The following is a 20,989-nucleotide window of genomic DNA, read 5'->3' on the forward strand; positions in this document are numbered from 1 at the left end:
ATTTTCCAGAGGGTAATTGTCCTCGGAATCGACAAATAAGTGTACAGAGGAATAGATTTACAACAGGAAGTACTGTCTTCTCCTTCTCCTTCTCCTTCTCCTCCTCCTTCTCCTTCTCCTTCTCCTTCTCCTTCTCCTAATTCTCCTTCTTCTTCTTCTTCTCCCCCACTGTCCATTAACGTTTATAGTTAAAGAGTGAGACAAATAATGATTATTTGCATGGGTTTCTTAATCACCGAAGATGACAAACCTTGATGATAAATAAAGGGCTATCGATTAAGTCATGTAAACAGTAATTACGTAATGCATCGTAACACGAGCCAACGGCGTACAGTTATACGCTAATTAGCTCCCGAGCGGATGTTCATGATCCATAGATAATGATCATTATCATGTAGACCTAGATCTATAGGAAATTAAAACAAGTACTTAAATAAATTGATGGTTTTAAAAAGTAATGCGGCATTTGGTGTCTGACGAAGTGCAATCATGGGTTGAACGAGTAGGCCTGTAATTATATGAATAGAGTATAAAAAGCAGTTAAAAATGAATAATAACAAACGAGACGATCCCTGACCGCTGTTTAGCACAGTTACGGTAACCCGTCAATGCAAAAACCACAACGTCGTGCGTCCGTGTGCAAAAGAAAGCTCGAGTTGTTTACTCGCAGCTCTATGCAAATTTGTAATTACATCATCATGGTCCAATCAAGGAGCCTAATACTTCGCATTGTGCAGGCTCGGCCCAATAGCAGTCTGTGAACCAAATATGCTAATTTGAAGATCTGGGCACCGAGACACGCCTCCAGCGGACCCATGCAGATCATAACAATCATTCTGAAAAGCGTGATACGAACCTCATGTGTACTTGTTTACATCATAAATTGGACTGAATTTGGGGATTTATCAATACCCCGTTACTACCATTCTGTGTAGAATGTAATCGTCTTTGTGTCTGTCGGACAGCCATGCCGTTCTCTCGCGATGATAAACAGCAAAGAGCCGACCAATTTCGGCAGCAAGTAGAAGAACAGCTGGTTGAGGAAGATGCAGGCGATGGTGATGGCGAGGTAAACAACAATGAACACGAGGAGCCATGTTGTGTGCCGTTGAGTTGCACTGAAGGCGGACCTGTGCACACAGACGATCCGGACGACTGTCAAAAAGTCGTCTGCAACAATCCGGAATGCACCCAGGGTCAGCACATGCACAAGTTTTGCTTCGATGTATGGGAGGATGAAGTGCTGACATATCTACGGTCGTCTGGCAGGGCAAGAAGCTGGTCGGAGAAGCAGCGTCGCCAGAACTTGTGGACAAAGAAAGGCTACGATTTGGCATGGAAAGCCTGCTCGTGCAAGTGCGCCAAGGGTCATCTGCGGAAGGACCTGGAATGGATACCACCGAAGCTCCCGGAGGGCGCCGCGGCTGAGAATGCCCAGCAACGCAGGCATCGACGACGCAAGAAGTCCAATGAGAAACCGAGCATTGGCAGAGCTAATTCCATCAGCTCAAACTCTGGAAATGGTAACGGAAATGGCAATGGACATGGGAATGGAAATGGTCATGGAAACGGGCATGGAAGACTGCGACACACTTCAGCTTCATCAACAGCTTCAACCGAGAGCAACCTTACCCCACCGCAGAGTCCAAATGTTTATCAGTCCAGCTGCAAAAGCCAACCACGTTTTCCTCCACATGCAGCAGTGGTTTCCATGACAAGTCCCACTTCTGCTGCTCCTGCAACTTCAAGCCACGCAGCAACATCTCCAACAACCGCAACATTGACCACAACAGCTTCTGATGGAGCCTCTAGCCACAACACCCAAGCAGCACAGAGTCATGAGAGTAACACCAACTGGAGTAAGTGGCAACAACATGGTGGGAGCAGTGGTGGGAAAAACCAGAATCAACCCCACCACTTTGTGTCTCCGATGCCTCAGCAGCAGCAGTATCAGAGCCCTCCCTCTCACCACGACTACCACGGGCCACCCATGAATATGCCCCATCACCAAGGTGGCAACAACAGGCAGACCCCGCCCACCAACAGAGCATCTCAATTCCACCATGGAGGAGGACCCCCGATTTCAGGTCACAGGGCGAAAGATCCAGCAACATGCAAACCTACAACGCCAATTTCTTCAGCAGCAATGTGTACTGGAATCCCTCTACCGATAACATGCCTCCTAGCAGTAGTTCAAGCGGTAGTGGTACCGGTGGTAGCGGTGGTAGTGGTGCCGGCAGTAGTGGTGGTAGTGGTACAAGGGGCTTCCTACCACGCATGGATCTATCAGCATTCTACCAGGTGTTGCCAGCGCACAAGCTCAACTCCTACCACATCAAGATGGAGGAAGATAGCCAGCCGGAGTCCGAGGAAATACGCTCCTTCATATTCGCGACTCTCAATATACATGGCACTCGCGTCATTCCATGCTCCGTGTGCACCAGGAAGCTTCCCGTCTTTGATCGCTACCCTCTGATCGACGGCACGTTCTATCTCACGCCGCAGCGACAAGGCGATGGCAACAAGGGCCTACAAGTTGGTCTGCAGAGCTCCCAGTACCTGAATGCTGTCTGCATGCAGTGCCTAGAGGGCGTTCAGCGCATCGTCTGCCGTATATGCAAGTCTCGCTGGGATGGGAGCCATCACCAGCTGGGTACACTCTACTCCTACGACATCTTCGCCGCCTACCCCTGTTGTCCAGGGAGGGCAGGATGCAAGCGGTGCGGCAAGCCGGTCATCGACCCAACCCGCGGCACGCACTTCTTCAGCGAGTACTCAAGGAGTATACAATGTCCCCACTGCGGCGTTCCTGACTTCCACTTCGTGAAACCGCTGAGCAGCTACGAGGTCCACTCCAATTCTGTACAGCAGATCAATGTATGTTAACCATTGCTTAGGAGAAGGGTGTTGATTTGGTGATGGCACTTGCTACACCAGTAGCAAGAGAGGATTTTGAGTTGCAATGGAAGGATCTTAGACTGATATGAACTCTCTAGAGCCTGATACGGTGTTATATTTACTTCAACCTTTTCATATATTATACGTAACCCTTATTTTCTCAGCTTTAATAATCTTGTTTGATATTGACATTATATCTTGACTATATTTTTTGAAAGCATGGGTATTGAACATTTACCAAGATGCATAGTTAGCATCTATATTTTGTTCCTATAAATAACAGTTCATATAAATAGTGATGTTTTTGTATCTAAGCATGCAGTATACTCGTTTTGTGTCTAAATCAATCATTAGTGTATTTGATTGTATTAGATAGTGTGCTTTATACAGATGATGACGTACAATTGTAACAGTATTGATTTTCTATTCAACTGAATTGGTAAGGCCAAGGATTTTGCCAAATTATTAAATTACAAACTTGGCTGGAATTCAATTGAGCAACTCTTAGTTCCATCAGGTGATGAAGGTATGAAAATATTTTGATTTGATTTAGATTTTTTTTATAGTAATATTGGCTTTGAAGAAATGCTGATCATACCAGTCGACCATATGTTCAAGGTTAAAGAAGGAAAGGAATAAAGAAACGAGGGCTATTATAATGTCCAATTCTCTAGATGGGTTACAATGCTTCATTAATGAAATGAGTATGACCATTTTAGAGCACCACAAAATCAATACTGTTACAACTGTTACAATTTCTGAGCAGAAGGATCATATTAGAGGGAACTTTGTCCCAGGTCACTTCAAAGTGAAAAGATAGAAAATGTGAATATGAATGTTAGTTTTGTTGAGTGTCTTAGATTCTCTGGATCGTTTCCATTTTAGAGAGTCAGACTTGAAACAGTTGAACCCTGGTCTGTTTCCTGTGGCCAAAGTTTCGGTCAGTTTGAGTCAAGTCATTGAAGGCATTATAAACATTAGGCCCTGTTTCATTAAGTTTATATCTACATCAAGCTACAGTTATTGCTATAAAACAATGGAAGTAATTCACTTGATTGATTGAACGCAATGAGTTATTGATACCATCAAGTCTGTATAGAATTACTACGGTATCCAGGGAAGCAGAAAGAAGTGTTTATACATCATTTATCAGGCATGTGGTCTATATACCTAGTTTCTTATTGCTGTGTGCGTCAAAGAAATGAAAAAATTGTTTCAATGAAAAAGAATCTTCCTAGACGCATTGTTTTTCTATACAAAGTACATGTAGATCTGATGTGGCTGTTAATTGTAATGAAACAGGGCCTTTAATGTGGAGAAATGATAGTCTGGGTAAATTAGGTCATTTTTTTGAAGAAAGTTGAAAGGGTAGTCGTGAGTGTTACCGAAAATGTATTTTTAGTGAAACTATCTTAAAATCATTCAGAGTCGTTGATAAGTGAAATTCAAAATCAAGCTGATTACTGCGTAATGAACAGTTCTGAATTTATATGAAAACAGTATGCACAATTTGCATCACCAGAACTCAAGTTTTACGTATATATAGCTTGAAGGTAATAAATCTGTGATTCAACCCTTTGAATTTTCTTCTTAAATTTGTCATACACTGTAGATAGGAAGAAGTCTTGCATAATCCATGCTAGTTTATTAAAGGCTTTAAATGTGATGTTCAAGAAAAGTTAAAGGGGAATCCAACTGTAGATGAAAGCAGAAGAATCAGAGAAGTGTACTTGTGAAAGTTGAAATGAATTGGACAAAAAATTAGAATGTTAGTGAATTTTTTAAAGGTATAGACTCTTGAAAATTGGCTGAATCAGTTATGTCTCTGTGATGTAGTCGCAAAAACTTTCCCATTTGTTCCAACACACAATGACTAAAACCTATGGCTCAGGAGGGTTAATGCTCTTTAGATAATCTCTTTAATAATTTTTATCCATACTATATTGTGAATAGTGCTCCAAGGGAGAAGGCACTGAGGAGAAACAAAAAATAATTGTGTTTTTCTGCGCAACAAACATGAGAGTTATTCGTGACTTCTGTACAGTACATGTACGTCACGATACACTGACCAAACTGCCAATTTGAGATTCACATAGACTTGATAGTGATCTCATATTTCAGGCATTCATAACTTTCTTAATATTGCTTCGATACATTTCAAGCTTTCGCCATTATGTTTATATTATTTTTCTGCTTTCATACAAATGAACTTATTACAATGGTTGGATTGCCCTTTAGTGTAGCCTGTAAACGTACTTCGCCTTCAAATTATGTTGGGAAAGGAGACAGCCAGGCAGTTTGGAAAATTAGTTTGATGTTTTGAATTTGAAATGCATTATTGGACCAACGATGAGACAGATATATTTTCTACTTCCGTGCAAGAAATCGAGGAAGAAATATTAAGGGTACACTGTTATTGAAAGATGTGCATTGTTCTTGTGGGATAAGGAGTTTTGAAAGCATTATTTTTGTGTTCCATGCTCGTTAAATATAGCAGCTGCTTAGACATAAGTTTTTTTTAATTTTTTATTAATTATCTGTGACATGCCAAATTACATCAGTTCACTTTTCCAAGCTACATGTATCTAGAATTTCTAGATAAAGGGTAGGATTAGAAATGGTTTATCTGCTTACGTGTACATTGTGATATTAATATGGGTTGTCTGCTGAAAATTTTAAGGTAAAGTTAAGGTCCTGGCATACAGAGAAAGAGAGAAGCTCGTCTATTTCATATCATATGAAAGATGTATTTCTTTTTAACAAAACAAGAAATGAATCTTTGAAAGAATATTACAAAAATGGGTCATCTGGCCATTCAAATGTTGATGAGCATTACCTTCTTATAGAGTCAAATTGAAACAATGGAAAATACAATAATCACAAGAAACACAAAACGAGAGGCATCTTGCCCATTCTTGTCAAGACAATGCAGTCCTCGGACTAGAGTTGATATTCCAAGCTCAATCCTCTGAAGTCATTGTTTCTCAATCCTTGTTTTTAATTGTTGAACAAGAAAATATTACCGATGCACATGTTCATTAACATTTGAATGGATACTCGCTCTATTTTTGCAATTTACTTACTCAGACCTATAAAGTTCTAACTGTTGAATGCATGTACCAATCCAAGCATTAAAGTTAGAATAATAATTTTGATATAATATTTTATTTTATTTTATTGACAGGTTATATGAAAATGTTAACAATGAAGAGTGTCCAGTGTATTTTGAAAAAATTGTCATTCATTCAAATCAGTATTTTAATTCACTGCATTATATTTAAGTTTAGAGAATGTTTTGTATTTTGTGAGATTTTTTTTAATCAAGTTATATCAGCAATGATGCTGGTTGAACTTAAAGACCTTTTTACTTTTTTGTTTAACATTTAAACAAATTCAAAGTCAAATACATTCAGCAAGATACAGAATATTTCTTTGAAATGCAAAGATCATGCCTCAGATGAGCATATTACTCTAAAATTGACCAAGTGGTTTGACTTGTTGTTGCAATCATATTCCAAGACTTGGTTTGCTTTTTACTTTAAGAGTTTTTCAATAAGTCTCATATTTTACAACTCAACTACATGTACATGTTTATGTACTGTATGTACGAAATCCCAACTCCCTGGTACAATGTTACAAATAAAAGGTGAAATTAAACAAAGATATATATTATTTTTCAACTTAAAAGTGTATATTTTTGTTTACTTTACTTCTAAAGGAAAAGTCTGGTATACCAACCATTTGAAATTTGAGTCATTTATTTTCGCAACTATAGAATGTGTCATTATGTAAGGCATACAGAGTATCTCATAATGATTATTTGTTTCTTCATTGTAGGTTGGTTGCATATTTATCACTTTTCTGTTGGGTACATGTACAATGTACATACTGCTAAAGATTATAATAAGGGCTAGAACATGTCCTAAATATGGAAAAAAGAATGTCCTTGATAAAGTTGATATTTAATGTTACAATGGCAGTTTTATTACATGTAAATTGTTGTGTGCCCCCCCCCCCCCCTCTTGTGGGTTGGTTTAAAAATTTCAAAAAATTCAAAATTTAGGGGGTCCAGACTCGGATTTTGGGGCACCAATGTACATGTATCTTGGGCGCCTGTTAGTGTCAAGCCCTGCAGTAAAATGTAAATCAAACTTGGTTAGAAATGCACCCTTTCACGGTTACAAGAGTGCACATGCGCTGACATGAGCACCAATTTTTTTATCGTGAGTAACGCCGTTTTAAATTGCGAGTAACTTTTATTTGATGCCGCATGCAACGCAGATGCGTCGATATGATATGAGCGCACAGGGCAGTCAGTGACGCAACAATACATGCGCTTCTGAAGAAATTGATGACCCAATTATGTTTACTCGCAGATTGAAATGGCGGCCTTAACCGTGAAGGGGTGTATTGAAGTAAAGAGGTTGGTGTCAGACACTCATGGGCAAGTCTAGACATACATGTACGTGTATTCAGTCATTTAGTTTCCCCCACATGTTACCAAGCATATGGAACAGTGAACATAATTAAAACAATATTTATAGTTTTCTCGTATATTTTTGCCTAATTCATGAGGCTCTGAGTCTAGGGTTCTCGGCTTATAATCAGTGTGCGGGAATACCAAAATCTTTGCAGTCTGTAATGTTTTTGACAGGACAAAATACCATGCATTTGCCCACACACATATCATGCATGCCCCTATATGAATTGTAGCCATCGTCTGTGCAAGATTTATTTGCTTTAGGATTTTTCCATTTCAGTCACCATATGTCATATGAAAGAACATTAATGATCAATGATATATTTTGTGCATATGTACTGGTAGTCGAAGTAGGAATACAGATAAAGTGTTTTATGAAAGAAATAGAGAATTGTGATTTGTCACCAGCCCTGTTTATTTGTCAGTATCTTTTTTTCATTCAATTCTGAATTTGAATCTTCAGGCCAAATGTATATATGGCAAACCTTTCTAAAAGATTAAAACATTAAGTCATCTTGTTTCCAAAATAAGGTTTGTAGTTTTATATGTGTGCCCATCGAATAGAAGAGAATCTGTTTTATTTGGGAGTCGTATCTTCATCTACATTTTGTCTTTTTTCTTTCCATTTTGAGATTGCATATCCAAATACATGTACAATTATTACCGGTATCATTAGAGAATTTAAATGTAACTGATCACGCTCTGTTTGCATATTGAATGTAATGGTGTGAAAATGCAGTTTCGTTAAAAATAAAAACTTGGTTTTAACAACATCTACATGTATGTCTGTAGGTCCAAATGCTTTTAACATGATCGCAAAGATGGAGAAAATCAAATTGATGCAATTTCAGTAGCCTTGTGGGTCACATAGAACTGTACAAACGTCGCAGTGACATATTGCGTAATCCAAACATGATTTCTACAGGCAGTATATTAAGGTATTGAATTGCCATTGTTTTTTTTAACTCTCTGCGACTGTGTTCTTTGTTATGGAGTTCTAGTCTTAGTCTTAGAGACGGAAGAGCTGTAAAGAAAGTATTTTTTGTTTAATATTGTACACATTGAAGAAGATATTGTGCATTGTGAAAGAATAGGGAAGTTGTTGATATTGATGTACAAGATTAATGCTTGGTACATTGTTGAACGTGCCATAAAGGGTAATTTTAAGTTCTTGTCAGTGACGGATCGAGAGGTCACAGGGGTGTCATGCCCCCCCCCCCCCCGGCATTAAATTGAATAAATAAACATTCAAAAGAAGATACAATGTAGATGAAAAAAAAGTCTGCTGTTCTCAAATGCACACTATATCAAAACAAGTACTTGTGTCTATAAAGTCTATGTGCCCATGCCAAGTTTAACGGTGACAACCTTTCTTTTCATTTTGTTGCTTTAGAAATAAAATCTGTAATTCCCCCGTGTGAAAGATTTCCTGAATCTGCCACCGAGTATTGAAACTGCATTACTTATAAATGGCATAACATATGGTTACATTTTATTAGATGTATTGTTAAGTAGATGTCAAGTCCTGTAATGTCTTGAAGAACACACTGAATAGCAACACAGATACATAGGACTGGGCAATCTATTGTGTATCGGTATGTATTTTTAGTTCCACATGCATATTATATTGATCTACAGTTTCATCCAGTCGGATGAGCAGAAATTAATTTATTTATAGTTTTCACTGAATTTTGCTTGACTCTATGGAAATGGTACAAAAAAGGTTGAGTTTTATTTCAGATTATATTATCACTTTCTCGAATATAATAAAGATATTACCATTACTTTTTCTCCTCGCGTTTATTTAGGGCATGTATGTATCTTAATATTTGAAGAAATGTTAAATTTGTACAACACAAAAACTGGATGGCCTATATTCATTATCCATATACTACCATTCAACTGAAAGTTCAATCATCAGATTAATTGCACTATTATAATATTGCTGATTTTGTTTACTTGAGATGTGTCTAGCAGTCCAATCAAATTTTGGTTAAAGAGAAGTTGAGTTATGGGAAGTTTTGGGAAAGGTGAAAAATAAGTTGTGAGCTGTTTCATTCTATTTTTTGTATATCAGTGTGGAAGAAAATCATAAGGAAAAAAAATGGCCCGAAAAGGATGGCTCTTCAAATGTCCTCGTACTTGTAATATGAAAAGAAATGACTGAAATGTTTGGACCAAACTCTGTGCTGCAGGGTTGTGTAGTCCCATAAACGCATTTCTGTGTACAGTACAGTCTGTGTTCGACTGTTCAGTGAGACTGAGTATAAATTTCTTATAACTTTAATTATTCCCAAACCTAAGCACCAATTATTTTTTTTCTAATTAAATCAACCCTCTACAATTGCTTCAAGATGTTTTCTCTCATGATGCTATAGCATGAAAAGAACTCTACTTTATATTTAATGGGTAGTGATCTCTGATTGGAAAGAAAGAAGAAAGACAAGATTTGATGATGTTTATTTGTACAAGTAATATGTATTACGTAAGATGTCGTAGACAAGGATTGGCGCCCCTCCAATGTCGTGCACTTGGAAATTTGATTGTATGCCTATGCCTTGCTCTTCAGATGGAACGAGAAGTGATTTATTATTATATTTTACATTGTATTGTTCTCTGACTTGATATTCATTGTAGAACAGCTTGTTTTGTTACAAGTCAACTAAGATGCTCGAATAAACTGGAGAATTTATATGGTTTGAAAATATTGTGGATGTTTTGTTTTATTTCAGAATTTGGCATCTCTTGTTTCAGCAAATCCAAAGTATTTTTCCTACCAGTATACAGTTAACTCTGCATAAGTCGAATCTGTTGGGACAGCAAAAAATAATTTGTCTTAGGAAGTTTAAGTAACACAAGTTTTGCATAGTATGGGTAAAACAAATTTAATTCGATTTCGAGGAAATGGTTTTGTATACAGAGTTAATTATACATGCCAACCCAGTAATGTCTATGAAATACATGTATAGCCATAACAATGTATTATACAGCTTGGGACAGAGATTCTATCAAGGAAAACTATATTTTGATGTTTTAAAGCTCGTTATTCCTCTGTCCTTGATAACAAATGGGACCTAAAATGACAAAACATCTTGGACTTCATATTTCTCTGTTTTGTGTGTGTTTGTGTGTGTTGATTTTTGTTTTTGTTTGCATGTGATGGCATGAGCAAGTCATATTCACCTTTTTCTGTACTGCTTTTAATGAGCATTTTGCTTTCTCTTTCTACTGAACCCCATCTTTTAAAAAAGTTCTGTTTGAAGTCGAACCGCAAGATTACCCCACCTCCATTAGTAGACCATTGAGGTTGTCATGTATTGCAACTCCTGTACATTATTATTAATCACAATTCTTTGAAAGACAACAGGGCCACCTGGTATTTTTACTACTACCATGCATTATTGTCAAACATACAACTAAAGTATCTGAATCGTCATAGTTCATGCATTGCGACTTTATTTAGCATTTCTTATGAAGGCTACAATTTTTTGTTAGTTTTTTTACCACGCTTTGTCACCTAAAGTAAAAGAAACCTAAATAAAACTAAACACACACGCAAAACTGATTGCATTGATGCATTTGGTGGGGAATCCCCGCCATGACAATCACAATAGCATCGCTCTGACAATAGATAGTCTTTTATCGGAGTCGGGTGCCAGTTTACTATGCTCATACTTTTTGAGGTCTCTTCTCTTAATACAGGTCTTAATCACCATTGCTCTGAAGATTATTATAACATTTTTTTTAACAAATATCTCAATTCGTGTTAAATTCTTTTACACAAGTTTTTACAATATTTATTCATGAAGTTATTATGGATTTAAATAAACAATATTGATCTAATTCGTTTAAACAGAAAATGATTTTATTGTATTCATCATGGCAGTTTTATTCCGACTTGTGTTTGTTTAATTAAACATAAATGCCACAGTTAACGTTAATGGACTTTGAGCTGTTTACATTCTCACCATCTGTCTCCTTCTCTCTCTCTCTCTCTCTCTCTCTCTCTCTCTCTCTCTCTCTCTCTCTCTCTTCATCTTTCTCACCTGCTATGTTTAGGCTTCTTGTTTGAACAAACAACGCACCCTTGTGTGAAGTCGTCACAATTTCTCAAGTGCTGCCTGCATGTCACATAATTAGATCATGACTTTTGTGTAGCTCTCAGTTTCTTGTAAAACAGCAAGCTAGTTAAAACTTTTTTTGGGGGGGGGGGGGATTTGTCTCATGATGATCTGATGTTGATCATGTACTGTGTTTTTTTTAAATTTGTTTTGTAATGTGTCAGAACGGTCTGGTAAATAAGTGCTAAATATGGATGCCCACGTTGTTTGATATTTTGGAGGGAATGTTTATTGACATAAACACGTGGAAGCATTGAAAGAAATTAAAATAGGGTAAACTTTTTGGGAGTAAATTACTCTAGTGATTTATGATTTCAAACAAACAAAGGTTCTATATTAAACTGAAACGAAGAGAGCTACATGTGTTTAAAAAAACTGCTCGTTATCAAGCTTTGACATATACACAAAATAATCCCTCTTGATTTGAAATTTTAAAACCATTTTTTTTTTTTAATTTTAAATGTAGAAAATTATTTTCGTCTGACTCTTACATATTATATTGTGTTGCTTGTTCCTGTCTATAGTGTAAGATATGCTTCGTGGTGATTCTAACATTTTGAGATATTTGAAATATCCTATATAAGATTTCGAGATATTTATATTATCCCCCTGTTCTACCACTATGAAATCCGCTATCCGAATAAAGTTCTTGGAATATAAATTAAGAATGATATTGAGTTTGAATGACTGTGTCCTCTTTCCTTTCTTGGGCTAAACGTATGCTTATGCCGACCCCGGAAACTCACAAGCTCATGCTCACAATAACACTAAATTTATTTATAGTAACAATATTATCAATATATTGTTGATTTTCCCGTACACATACCGCGGACCTATATTCAAGGTTTGTGAAGCGACAACATTTCCAGGGGTTATTGAGCAGAGATCAAGTCGGAAATCCCATTTCTATGCACAGCTAGCAAAGAGCTCAGCTAGCTCCGGAACCATAATATTGGGCGCGTGCCAATGTTTTTTGTTGGCGAGATCGAGCACTAGTCTACAGTGCACAGACTCTGATATTGATACTTGACCACGATTCCTAACGTCTTGAGCAGGGCCAACTGTATCTTTCACATATCCCTGGTCTGTGTCTGGAGCAGCTATAAAAGTACATAGCATATGCAGTATGATATCAGTGTAGTCTCAATGTGCAGACACTGTTTGGCACGGTGACTGACAAGGGTTTGGGTCTGTAAACTAATGGAGAAATCAAGGACCCAAGATTGTCCTTCAGAGACACTGTGATGTCGGGACTCCATCTGCATACTGACGAATGAGTGCTCTCGAGGATGGAGTCAAGTTTTTTTTGTCTCGATATCAATTTTTTGGGGGGGCTCGCTATCTCCGTCCCCGCTCACCCTCCCCCCCCCCCCCAACCTTCCCCGGGAGGATATACAATCCAAAAAGGCGCGACGGAGTTCCGAACCGGGGTCTATCGGGGGGGGGGGGGGGGAGTCATTTAGGGGCTTGCGCCCCCCCCCCCCCCCCGCCCCAGAACCGCTAGGGTTTAGACTGTCCCCGAAAACATGGCTCTATGTTGCCTCAATATTATTGTACTGTTGCCCATAAACTTATAATAAGATAAATGTTATGATTATTGTGACAAACGGTTTATTCTTGATAAATAAAGTTGATACCTTCCCAGAACTTTATAGATTAACCTCTATGACCTTTTAGATCGATCAAGAAAGATTTAGGAAGGTAATCATGAACTTCTATCTGTCAAGAACAAACTTTATTGTCATAATAATGTGAAATAACGCTGAGAACTTAATGTAAGCGCCTAGCTGTTCACTGTTTACTGGGATGTTTATGCAGTATTATACCTAGTTTCTTCCTGTCTTATTCTTTTTTCTCTTTACTTTTCCCTTTTCAGTTACACAGTATTTATAATAAAAAACAATCACTTATTATTTGTTTTTAAATGTACACCATACCGATAGGCCGCTTCTTCAATTAGACATTGTATTATTAATATACAGTTCGTATTAAAAAAACAATATACCCAACTTTAGTTGCTTATAATTAATCTTTCATGATGAATGTGACATTGAAATTTATTTCATCGTAAAGAGTAACTCGTTTTCTGTCTAATTATACCCAATGCATATTTTTTCTGCCACGGATGACTGAGTACCAGGTTTTTTAAAACGTGCTGTCAAAATCTCCTTCTATATAAGTTTTGGCTGATACACCGAATGTATAGGTCAGGCATGGATGTCTTCTGTTGTTTTTGTTTTTCAGTGCTTCATTGTTTAAAGTTATCTAATGTACCTAAACTTTCCCAGGACCTTGTTTTAATCCACAGGTTGACTCATGATATCTAAAATCTTACTTCTCACTTGGTCATTGCACCATTTCAAATGCTCAAGGGATAATGTATCTGTCTTGAACAGCACATGAAAACTTGGAGGTTTACCAACCTCAAAGATTTAGTAAATGCGTGAAAGAAAGTCACGAACTACCAAACATAAAGACAGAAGACTTTCATGAAAAGAAGATAGGTAAATAGCATCCATGTAGGCAGTGGCGTCATGAGCAAAAACGTTTTTTTTTTTGAGGGAGGGGGGGCTGACAAAAAAAATCCGCAGCACACCACTCTAACATGCAGGCCCCGCTGAACGTTTCGCAAAGTGGGGTCTAGGGGCAAAGCCCCGGCGGGGGTCAAGGGGCGGAGCCACCGAAGCTCAAGGGGTATGGGCTTTAGTGGCGGATCCAGGAATTTCTTACCGGGGGGGGGGGCACAAAATGGCATGGGGTTAAATATATGTAAAACGATGAAGCGACAGAACGAGGCTTCAGCGGCGAGGGAGTGGAGCGACCAAACGGGGATGGGTCTGGGAGGGGGTTCTGGCCCCCTTCCAGAGTAAGAAGCATTTGCAATTTTAGAACCAAATTAGACGCATTTTCAGGCACTTCCTGGAGTAATATGACGTAAAATTGCTTTCTCCTACCCCTTCCAAGAGTTGGGATCTTTTGCAATTTAAGAACCACATTTGGCGCAATAATGTCCACCGGCACTTCCTGGAAAAAACGAGGACTTCTGAGTGGTTAGAAGTTAGAGAAAAGTGATCTGTCACGTCGCGAGACGTTGCAAAAAATGTTCTCGAGTGTATAAACTGTCTCGTTATCAGGGGCGTCGCTAGATCTTTGTCAGTGGGGGAGTGGGGAGGGTGTAGAGGCCACCGATTACCGACAAAACGAGCAACCAATTACCGACAAATATATTAATGCCAATGTCCAAATGTTTATAAATTTAACCCTATAAACCAGGGGCCAGGAACTAAGTTATTTTTCAGTCTCTACCCCCCCCCCCCCCCGCGCGAAGCGCGGAAACTTTGACACTTCATTAAATTATTAGAGAAAGAAGACGATCCGTTGTACCGTTCTCGACTCCTAATTCTTGTTTGGATCCAGTTCCCCCCCCCCCCCTCTTCCGCGAAGCGCGGAAGCTTTGACGTTTCAATAAATCAATACTCTTATTCCTTGGCCACCGATTACCGACAAAACGAGCAACCACTTACCGACAAATATATTAATGCCAATGTCCAAATGTTTATAAATTCAACCCTATAAACCAGGGGCCAGGAACTAAGTTATTTTTCAGTCTCCCCCCTCCCGCGCAAAGCGCGGAAACTTTGACACTTCATTTAATTATTAGAGAAAGAAGACGATCCGTTGTAGGCTACCGTTCTCGACTCTTAATTCTTGTTCGGGATCCAGTTCCCCCCCCCCCCCCCTCCCGCGAAGCGCGGCAGTTTTGACGTTTCAATAGATTATTACTCTTAATCTTTGTCTGAATTCACTTTCGCCCATCTCACGCGCAAAGCGCGGAAGCTTTGACACTTTATTAAATTATTAGAGAAGAAAGACGATTTTTTGTACCGTTCTCGACTTTTAATCCTAGTCTGAATTCAGTTGCCCCCCCCCCCCCCGCCCTCCCCCGAAGCGTGGAAGCTTTGCCGTTTCATTAAATTATTAGAGAAAGAAGACGATCCGTTGTACCGTTCACTACTGTTAATCTTGTCTGAATTCAATTCCCCACTGGGCCCCTTAACGGTACATGTGTAGTGTTACATGATGTAAGTATGGAACGCCTGGCAGTGCTTGCCACAGTTGCTTCTGGAAAGGATCTTTTGTTACTAGTGTTACTGTTAGTGGCCACGGCCCCTTAGTGACTATAAAAAAACATATGCTTTTCCTGGCCATTTGGGAATGTGTCAGTTTGCAACAGAAATGGAGAAACGCGCACTTTGTTGAAGATCATGTGATATCACGAACATATACATCACTTGTATATGGAATTGAAAATAAGTCATGATTCAATTTTATTTGGGGGGAGGGGGCTGGCGCCCCCCCCCCCCAACCCAACCAGTACGCCAGTGCATGTAGGTAAGCTTCGTCCATTTTGAACGACTCATGACAAGGCTAATCTAATGTAAGGGATCCGAGAGAAGCTGCAAGATTGATCATAACATTCACCATAATTTCTGAGTTTATGTTATTACCATTTTTATTGTAATGTACAAAATCAATGCGAAACATGTTAACAATTTATTGGTTTCGGACTGAAATGAATTATAAAGGCTTTTGACCCACATTCTTTGCTTCAGCGAAAACTTGGTATACTAGAGGATTTTCACACCTATTTAAAAGGCTGTGTCTCAATCATCCGCAGTAGCAGAGTTATGAATAAGGTATCATTAGACAGACTATTAGTTACTCTTTAATATGAAATATAATACAAGGTCAAACAGGTTATATTAATTTTTAATGGGAATCTGACAAAATTGGGTATACTTTTTAGACGCACTAACTTGTAGAGCGCATATCGGAGGGGGGGGGGGGCACGTAAAATATACAAAAAGAAACTATCTGGGAAAGCATGATCAAAAGACTGTCACATTTAATAAGATGAAGGTATCCTGCCTTTCTTTTCAATTTTTAATAGTCAGCTTTGTGTTTAAAAGGTATATCTATTTAATTGATTTATATTATCTTATGATTATATATATGTATTTTGACTTACGTTGATGATTTGTACCTTGATTGTTTTTTACTTTTTATAATGTTGACAAAATGCAGAAGAAAAAAATCAAACAACAAACAAACATTCCCATTTTTTCATGTGATCCCTGAATTGGCGAAATTTCCTTTGACGAGAGATGGCGCCTTACAAAATGCTTATTGCACCAACACTGAACTCTGGGTCAGTGTGCACCATAGAGATATATATCTCTATGGTTAAGCCAGTTCACGGTTGCAGTCTGAGCATGAGCAGATCAAGGTCATTGCAGAACAAATTGTGAAATACACGGAGACGGAATACTGGATACGTGCTCATGAAAGTTATGTAATCATTATTCATTTATGCACTAGCAGAGCACTCCATGATACACAGGTGGAAGTATTCTTTGAAAAGGGGAAACAAAGGCTAAGTATGTAGCATCTCCATCGCTGTAGGAGTGATAATTTCAAAATGTACAAAGTGGGACCTCTTCATGTTTTGAAGATCTGTGGATATTCGGGGTCATTGCAGCCATGTGCTAACCGTGAACTGGTCTACTAGGAGCTTTATTCCAGAGATGTCCCTAACGAGCCAATCACAAACAAATACCCCCTCCCTCAGAACTGCAGCCAGGGGCGTCTCCAAATGGGGGGTGTGGAGTGCGACACCCTCCCCCCCCCCCCCCCCCACCTGTCAGGATATTGTCGGTACAATTGCGCTGCCGTCGGGAAAAAAAAGAGAAAAGGGGGAGGGGAAAAAGAGAGGGAAAGGAAAGAAAAGAAAAGGAAAAGAAAGGAAAAGAAAGGAAAAAGGAAAAGAAAGGAAAGAAAGGAAAGAAAGGAAAGAAAAGAGAAGAAAAGAGAAGAAAGAAAAAGAAGGAAAAAAAGAGGGAGGAGAGGAAAGAAAGGAAAAGAAATAAAAGGAATAAAAGAAGAGAAAAGGGAAACAAAAGATACGGGGGGGGGGTGAAAGAGAGGAGAGAAATGGGGAAGTAAGAGCCTGAGAGATGGGGGTTGCTGGGTGGAGTCGTCTCGTCGAGGGAGCAAGAAAGACACGCATACACGTAAATATGTTGCTGCATGTGTCGGGTCAGCTGTGTCGGTATTCTTGCTCGATTCTCGTGTACTATATCAATGCAGAAGTTTGAAGTCGGTGAGATGGATAATGTCGGTCGGCCGACAAGTTTTTTTTCCCCTATACGAACTGTGACTTTTTATCCGCTGTGACGACTTCGAGAGTGACTACAACTACAATACTTGTATTTTCTCGAAGTTTCACTTTAATATCAGCTAAAGAAATCAGAGGTTCGAAATTTTCGGTGAGACTAAATTCAAACAAGGATTAAGAGTCAACAACGGTATACAATGAATCGCCTTGCTTTCTTTAATAATTATGTTGATGAAACGCCAAAGCTTCCGGGCTCCGCGCGGAAGGGGGAAAATTCATTTAGACAATGATTGAGAGCCGAGAACGGTACAACGAATCGTCATTTATCTCTAATAATTTAGGGAAACGTCTAAGCTTTAGCGCTTCGCGCGGGAGGGGGAAAACTGAATTCAGACAACGATTAAGAGTCGAAACCAGTACAACGAATCGTCTGCTTTCTCTCATAATTTAAGGAAACGTCAAAGAGGGGGAAACTGAATTCAGAAAATTAGGATTAAGAGTCAAGAACGGTACAACCAATCGTCTTCTTACTCTAATATTCTAAGGAAACGTCAAAGCTTTCGCGCTTAGCGCTGGAGGTGGGAAACTGAATTCAGACAAGGATTACGAGTCGAGAACGGTACAACAATAGTCTACTTTCTCAAATAACTTAATGAAACGTCAAAGCTTCCGCGCTTTGCGCGGGAGGGGAGAAATTGAATTCAGACAATTAGAGTTAAGAGTAGAGAACGGTACAACAAATCGGCTTCTTTCTATGATAATTAAATGAAACGTCAAAGCTTCCACGCTTCGCGCGGGAGACCTCTCACCCACCGGCCCCTTTAAGTGATTCGCTTGCTTACTACTGTCCCTCCCTAAAATAAGATCTTATAGCTACGCGCCTGTATTAAAATATATAGCTCTGAAGCCTCTGATGCTGACTAAGTTGACGAAATAATTCGTATATAAAATTATGTCGTCGAGGAAAATGACCATTTGCGCATATGCAAGTATTATAGATAGTTCATAGGAAAAACAATTTAGCCTTCCGCCCCGGATTTGTAGGGTTAAATTTGTAGATATTGGGACATTTAATTTTGTCGGTAATTGGTGGCTAGTTTTGTCGGTAATCGTTGGCCTCTAGTCTACACCCCCCCCCCCCCCCCCCCACTGAAAAAGGTCTAGCGACGCCCCTGACTGCAGCTGCCAATTAAAAGTTGACCCATGATGAATGTGACAGTGGGATTGAGAGACGTAACAAAATGAAAGCAAAGAGAGATTCGATGAAAGACAATGTCTCCATATATTTTATTGATCAATATAGATCCAACTCTCATGAAGAAAACAAATGTGGGTATTGCTTGGTTAAAATACTATGGTATTTAAAAAAAAAGGGTCAATTAACTTTCTTTGAAAAGTATCTGGTAATGTTGAATAGAAGAGGTGCAATCACTTAATGTCGATTCCGATGCAGGTCACACCGCTTACCAATTAATAATGGAAGGTTTGAAAATAATCCTGAAGAAAGTAAAATTGAATGTCCTTGATGTAATTTAAAGGTTTTTGGAGATGAATTTCACTATATTTTTGTCTGCCCTTTTTTCAAGAAAGAAAGGCAGTTATACTTAGATAGACAGTTTGTTGTGAGTAACCCTAGCACATTTCACATGGACAAATTATTTAATAGATCTAGCGTTAAACAATAAGAAACTCGTAAAATTCATAAGAGTAATAATACAATTCTTTTCGTTGGTTTCTATAAGGCTGAAAGGCATGGTCCTATTTTTGTTACTAAAAGTGTAGTTACTCGTTATGGTAGACAAACCAAACCACGTGATATTTTAGACTTATTATAACTTAAAACTGTATAGTGTATACTTAGTCTTTAGCTCATGTTTATTGTGTTTTAGAAATATAAAAATGTATGTATCATGTCTATGTATTTTATTATCATATTTTACTTTGTTTTTATATATCTTTCTGTATTGTGTTGTAAATATGTTGTGCTCTCATACCCCTGAAGGGGGTCGATAGAGTCGAATGAAACCTTACCTTATCTTATCTTATCTTGTTAATGATGCATTGAATCTAGTTGTGTTTACTTGATGAGTTGTTCTTTGGGAAAGATGGGTTTCTTCTTTTTAAAGAACACACTGTGTTATTATAGCCATGTTTTGGAGATGATGGAAATGCATTTTGAGAGAAAGTGACGTAAGGGGAACTTAAGTCTAAGAATTTTCCATTCTCAATTAGAGAAATAGATTAAAGGAGTATGAGGAGAAAAAAATTACTTTAGAATCGATATCTGTTGTTAGATAATTAGGTCACACATAATAATTATTATTTGATTCTCTCATTATTCATCAAATGTATTGATTTATGTTTATGCCATGATCTTCACTAAGTTCCCAAAAAGAAAATGATTTCCTCATGCATTCATGGTTCCCCAAGTCTTGATGATAATGATGTTTTTTTTTTTTTAATACATGTATTTCTATAAAATTGTCTTTCAGAACATAGAAAGGGGAACATTTTTATAAAAATTATAAAAACATAACTCATTTATGCTAGATTATCGGATCTTTATAAAATGTGTTTATCTTGTCAACAATTATATTCTGTTTCTCTAGGTACCAACTAAATGTTCATTAGGATACCTGATTTCTCTTAATTCGATATTACATGTTTTAGAGTAGAAGTACTTTTGTAATAGTCCTTTTGGATTAAAATTGGCCTTGACTTTAAAACAATTTAGATCAATATTTGCTGTGTTTGCTTATTGCCATAGCACTTGTAATCCATAAATCTCTTGTTTCTTGTAAATTTGACGTTTTAAGAACAAATTCTCCCCCCCCCCCAACTCTCTCTCTCTCTCTCTCTCTCTCCGGCTTCTATCTCCCTATCTCTCTCTGTCTCTCTCTGTCTGTCTGTCTCTCTCTGTCTCTCTCTCTCTCTCTCATAATTGTTTTGTTTTGTTGTTGTTCTTGGTTTTTTTTGTATTGTTTTTGCTGTTGTTCTATTTTTTTTGTTTTGTTGTTCTATTGTTCTATGTTGTTCTATTTTCCTATCAATTCAGCGGAATTAGAAGAGTTTATATTAAAGGGTCGATCAGAACTTGCTTTTTAGTAACAATTTGACAGTTCATGTAATTTAGGTCTATCTATATCATTTACACGACGATGTCAGATGGTGATGATAACAATAATGGTAAAGATAATTCTGCAGTCCATTAGCCTATCTGTCCGATTTTACCTCTCCTATCTATGTTTGTCCCGAGTGCCCTGCCCCTGCCCCGCCCCTGAATATCCGCCGCGTCATCGATCGTATACATTTATT

General features: G+C 38.3%; 1 protein-coding gene across 1 annotated transcript; it reads left to right on the top strand.

Moving 5' to 3' along the window:
* Positions 1–814: 814 nt before the first annotated feature.
* LOC574851 (headcase protein homolog) lies at positions 815–10,083 on the top strand. The gene is given in 2 exon segments (XM_003723272.3): positions 815–2,221; positions 2,224–10,083. Coding segments are annotated over 2 exon segments (1,917 nt in total). The 5' UTR covers positions 815–967; the 3' UTR covers positions 2,887–10,083.
* Positions 10,084–20,989: the final 10,906 nt, after the last annotated feature.

Source organism: Strongylocentrotus purpuratus, unplaced genomic scaffold (assembly GCF_000002235.5).
Source record: "Strongylocentrotus purpuratus isolate Spur 01 unplaced genomic scaffold, Spur_5.0 spur5_scaffold_21, whole genome shotgun sequence".
Classification (NCBI taxonomy): domain Eukaryota; kingdom Metazoa; phylum Echinodermata; class Echinoidea; order Camarodonta; family Strongylocentrotidae; genus Strongylocentrotus; species Strongylocentrotus purpuratus.